General features: G+C 40.4%; 1 protein-coding gene across 1 annotated transcript; it reads right to left on the bottom strand.

Moving 5' to 3' along the window:
- Positions 1-5,434: 5,434 nt before the first annotated feature.
- LOC150008842 (GTP:AMP phosphotransferase AK3, mitochondrial-like) lies at positions 5,435-6,126 on the bottom strand. The gene is made up of 2 exons (XM_090279327.1): positions 5,969-6,126; positions 5,435-5,870 (listed from the first exon to the last, which is right to left on the bottom strand). Exons 1-2 carry the CDS (start codon positions 6,124-6,126, stop codon positions 5,435-5,437), a joined length of 594 nt encoding a protein of 197 aa, XP_090135453.1.
- Positions 6,127-6,235: the final 109 nt, after the last annotated feature.

Genomic DNA, 6,235 nt, shown 5'->3' with positions numbered 1-6,235 from the left:
TTGTGTCACTGGACCTTGATCTGCCATACTTCTCTGACTCCTCATCTTGACAGCTTTCTGTGTTTGTCTCTGTGATTTGGGTAGGGCTGTTGCACCTGTTACATTATAGAGGGCAGGTCCTTAGATATACATTAGTGCTGGCACCTGTTTCACTGTGTTTTGGCACTGTATGTGGGGGAGGGGTCTGAGAAGGAACAGTGCAGCTGCCACCGCTCTTCTAGGCACTTCTCCTCCTTCCTGTACTAAGCAAGCTGCCTCCTTATTGAAACTGGTAGCTTCTTTCTGTGTCCAACCCCCACTGGCTTTCACAGTCAGAAGCAGCATGGCTCTATTTTCCCTGGCACTGGAACCGCAAGCTATGCAGTCTGATCTGAGGCTGTGATTCGTCCAGTTTGGGACTGGGATCGCTTCTTGGGTTTAAACTGTATGAATATGTTTTTCGCCATGGCTACTGCTAGCTGCACCCACCTGCCACACTCCCATCAGCCATGCAGCCTCTAGCCATGCTGCCTGCCAAGCACTGCCCCTGCAGCTGCTGCTCCACTAGTCTTTCTCTCCCTCCCAACTCCTCCCCTCCTACCTTTCTGGCTGATTATTTCTTCTTTATTTCTTTGCTGAACTTCCCTGTAGTTTCAATTTTCTGGATTATCTGTTTTGTTTTTTGTTTTAGTTTTGAAGTGGTTGTAAATTCCTTCTTAGTTGTGAGGAGAGGCGGCGTGTGTATTTACACCTGTCTTGGCTAGAAATCAATAAATCAATAGGAATTTTTGTTTTGTTTTGCTGAGAACTTGACATCTCCCCTCCTTGGTGCCCACAAGTGCAGAAGCAGCATTTATTGGCACATGGCATCTCTTTGGGACCGGCTAGTCACTACAGCTTCCTGGTAAGAGTTTTTCCGAGGATCCCTGTCCCATTTATTTTTAAGGACAATTCAAGGGACAAGAGAGCTACGAACAAATTACAATTTAGGTGGAAATTTTGCTGTCAGACTATAGTTGTTATAGCCTAAATATTACCTTGTTGTCACTTGCAAGGGCTAACACAGAGCCCAAGCTCCATATAAATACAGAAATATCATCTGATTGCTTTATTGCTTAAATGTGCTAACTTTTGAGAGCAATGTCATGGAGACTAAGAAAAGGAAGATTCTAGGATTATTAACTACCTAAAGGTTTTCAGGAGTTCTCAAATTATTTCTGAAATGATCACATTTGGAGATCTCTCCTATGCGATGTTTCCACCTGTTAGCCCAGTGAAATGACCATCCCAAATAACTCTAGGAAATAGGTCCTATTCTTGCTAGATAAAAACCCCCATAAGACTTAGTTTGCTTCAAAGTAATTTACCTGGGCCTCTTTACTTTACTTACTTATCAATGTCCCAGTGCTCAAGGAGTATAGTAAGAATTTATTTTTCATTTTTTTATAAGGAGAAACTAAAAACATTGAGAAGCAGAAGTAGAGCACATTCCCTCTGAGTGTAGGTCTGTTCCTTTCCCTCCTATCACAATTCCATCAATTCTCTTGCTAATATTTTCTAATTTCTTTCTTAGTTCTAAAGATTTTCTTCTAATTTACTCCATCCTCAAATCCCCTGTCCCTCCAAATAAATTGATTTCCTACCCTCATCCCAGAGGCTTTCCAGTCAACATCTGACCTTATATCCTCCTCATTTCTTCTACGTCATGACTTCTTCCTCACAAAATCATAATCGGATGGGGATCTGCTACCCATGCAACACTGGCTGAGTGGGATAGCTGATAAATTCCCAAAGCCTTACAGTTTGATAGTAGCCAAATTCTGTATCCATGTGGCCTGGCTTAATTTTTTTAAAAAGATTTTATTTATTTATTTTTAGAGAGAAGGGAAAAGAGAGAGAAAGAGATGAAGAGAAACATTGATATGAGAGAGAAACATCGATCTTCTGCCTCTCGCATGCACCCCTACCAGGATCTAACCTGCAGCCCAGGTGGGAGTCTAACCAGTGACCTCTTGCCTTACAGAAGGACACTCAACCAACTGAGCCACACTAGTCAGAGCATAATGTCCTTCTTATTTAACACACCATTCTGATTACCTATAGATAATCCTAGTTATTTTAGAGTCCTTCACCACCACCTTCATTTTTGAATCTTTCTTTCAGTCTCCTAAAATTAAGATAATTTTCTAAGCTTGCTGAAGGGAAGGTGGTACTTCTTTGTCAGGATTCCAAGTCCTCTCACATACATCCCCAACCTTTCCCCAATTCTGACTCCCCACCTACACTCTATTCAAACTCAATATTCATTCTGCTCATCCAGTGTTTCTCTACCGCTTGCTGGAGAAGACATTGTTGTAAAGTTGTCTAGATGGTCAAGGACCTTATAAAACCATAGGCCTGGACCTAGATTGTAGGCCTAATTGGAGAATAAGGACATCCCACAGTGGCACATAAGCATGTTCCCATTTCAGCTAAAGCTACTAATATAAAATGTAGCTGTTTTTTAGAGAAATGTATGGTGATGACTAATGATAAAATAATGATAAGCTATCCATTATTTAAATATCTATGTGTGGGAGAAAATCATGACAAGGAGGGCAGAGCCTTTTGTGATGAGAGATCTAGCTGGTGACATGGCCAGATGGTTCTGAGTTTCAGCTGAACCCTGATTTGAAGGCTGACCCTCTCAGCTCAGTTACTTTAGGATAATGGTTTGCAGGAGCATTTATAATACAACAATCATAGCAATTAGCATAGCCCCCACCCCTGGTAACTAAATCAAAATGTCTGGTGTATCAGTATTCTATCTTAAAGTGTCCCAGATGATTCTAATGTGCATCCAGAGTTGAAAGCTGCAGCTCTAAGGCCTGATGACTTTGTGTTTTGAGGGTGGACAAGGAAATCCTACAGGATGGTGGACTAAGTGTATCCTACAACTTCTTCATTCCTGCAGCAAGGGCCTCAACTGATGAGCCTAAATAAGTGAAACTTTCAGTGAACCAGAAAGGTATGGAATGGAATGTAGACTGGATTGATGTAAAAACAAAAAGCCCACTCTAAAATGTGCACAGAAGACTATTGCAACAAAGGTGAAGGGAGCACCAAGACTGCTTCACCCCTAAAGGTGGTAAACACCAGAAGCAGGGAAGAATTGAGGACTATCAATATGTACGTCCTTGGGGCACCACTGCAGGAGTGACCAGAAATTCATCTTCTATTGATGCCCTTCCATGTACCCTTGAGCCCAACAGCAGTGAGAGTGTCAGCCTCCAGGTAGGACTCGTGACCAGGGAGCCCAGATTAGACAGGCATGGTCATGTGTCATGAGGCTGGTCATTGCCAGAGGAATGGGGTACCAGAACTGAATACCTCTGAGAAATTTCACCCAGTGACATCCTTCTTCACTGTCACTGAGGACAGGCCAGAGGACAATCCAGGCCAGCAATATCCCCAAGCAGATGACACCCACTGGCAGAGAATGCAGTCTCATGGAGAATCTCAACCAAATACAAAAATTTTTTTTAATAAAAAGATTACAGAGTCAAGATCACCACACATTTGAGGAAGACCAACATTACAAAAGATGACAAACTCAACAAGATGGATGAACAAACACCCAATGAAGATAAATAATAGAGTAAGCAAAGCAGGAATTAAGTCTAGGGTAAGTAAATTTTTCTGATACATGTGTGAGGATATAGCAGTCACAAACAAGTTAACCAGAAGTCATGGAGATTAAATTTTGATTCTTACAATAAGAAACTGAAAAAGCAGATGAAATTGATCTCTTTTCTTAAATTTAATTTTATTATCATAAAGATTAATGTATGCCTTATAACCTAGTGCCTAGTGATAGTTCATAAGTTTAGTAGCTCACTTTTTTGGAAAGTATAGAATAATATTCAAATGAGAGGTTATAGGAAGTATTTGGAAGAAAGATTTTTTGTATTCTTTTAAAAAGACTTGGTTATCTATTTTGAAAAATCATCAGTGAACAAAAAATAAAATAAAAAATGTTTTTCTTTAAAATACATTAAAAAAACACTTTTTGGTATTTGTAGTTTAAATGTGTGGAGTAGAATGGGCCAGATTTTCAAAGGCAATTAGTAATAGCTTGTAAAAGGACTTGTTTCATTTGCCTTAGCACCAAGTAGAAGAAGAGTAAATATACCACTTAAGATGTAGTCAGTTTTCTCCTCCACGTCTTGTATTGCCCCACTCCTCCTACCAGGCCACAGTACATAAGCATGCTTTTTCCTAAAGTAGTGATTTAAAAATGACTGCTCAGATTATAGACACTGGCAGGATTTTTCCCCTTTTTATAGGATGTCAGTGAATGCTAGCAGGTATCAACTGAAGGCAGCAATAAAGAACTCTGCCTTCAGCAAACGCATATACCTTTCTGATCCTTTTTAACCTGTCATATAAAAAGCCTTCTTATCACTACATCTGTTTACTAATTATGACTGTTTTTTTGTTAAAGAAAATTTCCCCCAGGCATACCTGTTTCTATTTCTATTTTCTAATGACAAAGTATGCATACTTTATGTAGTGTCACAAGTTTTCTTTCATTCGGTCTTCTTTTTTAATACTTTAATGTGTTACTCTTCAAGGCATATCATACTTTCATTCAAAAAGAGAACTGGCAAGTTGATCCTAAAGCACACATTTCTTAATCTGAGAAACTTCTGAGAACCTAGAACTTCAATTATGTTTTCCATTAAAGAAAATTCATTCAGCTTTAGTGCTTAACCAAGAACTTACAACATTAATTTCTAACAGGTTGTATCCCCAGTGCACATGTATTTTCAAAAGAAAACAAGTTTTATGAAAGTAATCTTATCCTAAATACCATTTGATACATTTTTATAGCAAATTGAAACTTCTGAGTAAACTGAAGTTATGTTTAACAGCAAAATAAATTAGCTTATAAGCCCGCATTACAGGTTTCTTAGTTTAAAGGCAACAGTAAATTTGCATTCTGCAATGAATCTGTAAACCCAGTTACTTTTATATGGAAACTTATAGACATATCACCTCACAAAACGATGTCCCACGTGCTAGATTTTTTTTTTCTTGCCATCTGGCTATGCAAAAGCCTCTGATGAGATACTTTGTCCAAGTTAGTATAATTTTTTTTTTCATTTTCAAGGAAAATATGGGAACCTTATCAAACACTATTCTTACTGAACAAAAATTAGATTATTACTCATGGCCCTTTTAATTTTGCTGTAAAAGAATTTTTAAAAGTCTGGGCCTCTCTGATATTTTCAAATTACACATAGAAGATAACCGTATGAAACACACTTGACAATTTCAAAAGATAAATTTTAATATCTGACTCATTGGCATATCCTTACTACCCAGAATAAAGTCCATAGAAATGAAACTAATATAATTTTCAAAGAATGAGGAACTTCTAAATGAAATAAGGTAGAGATTCTGATCTTCCTAATTACAAGCATTTTTCCCCATGGAGATGCTTCTGGTGTGTTTGTGGAAGTTTTGTTTGTAGGCAAGCATGTATATAGGGCCAGAGCTTGTTGGTTTCTATTCCTGAGAATGTTTTCAACACCCCCTTTTTCTGGTAATATTCCAGGATGGGTTTTGTTTGGTCTTCGTAAGCTTTCAACCTCTTGATAAGTGTCTCTGGTCTATCATCCTCACGCTTAATGAGAGGCTCTCCAGTCAGATCATCCACACCGACCACTTTGGGAGGGTTGAATTCAACGTTGTAGACGCGGCCACTGGCTGGGTGAACCCAGCGAGCAGCGAGGCGTTGCGTGATGACCTCAAAGGGCACGTTCAGGTTCATTACCAGGTGTATCTGATAAACTCTGTCCAAGGCTTCAGCTTGTGGGAGAGTCCTGGGGAAACCACACAACAACCAGCTGTGCTGAGTGAGATTTTTCAGCTCCTGAAGTGTCAGCCGAATCATGATTTCATCCGGGATGAACTTCCCCTAGTCCACGAAAGCCTTAGCCAGCACCCAATTTCTGTGTCCCTCAGCATGTTGTCTCGCAGCAGGTCCCCACTGGAGAGCTTCTTTAGCTGGAAGTGTTTGATGATACGCAATAACAGGGTGTGCTTGCCAGAGCCCGGGGAGCCCAGGATCATGGCGCGCAGGAGTTGCCCACACGCCCCCATGGCCGCCCAGCCAAGCCCAGCCTCCGCCACGGTTGGCCCCGGCCTGGCTTGCGTACTCCCTGGCTCCCCGGCTGGAGGCACCCGGCAGCGCCTTGAGGACATGAGCCAA

The sequence above is a fragment of the Furipterus horrens genome, unplaced genomic scaffold, assembly GCF_987537825.1.
Source record: "Furipterus horrens unplaced genomic scaffold, mFurHor1.1.pri manual_scaffold_5, whole genome shotgun sequence".
Lineage (NCBI taxonomy): Eukaryota > Metazoa > Chordata > Mammalia > Chiroptera > Furipteridae > Furipterus > Furipterus horrens.
The sequence above is the reverse complement of the archived record's forward strand: the minus strand, read 5'-3'. Positions and strand labels throughout refer to the sequence as shown.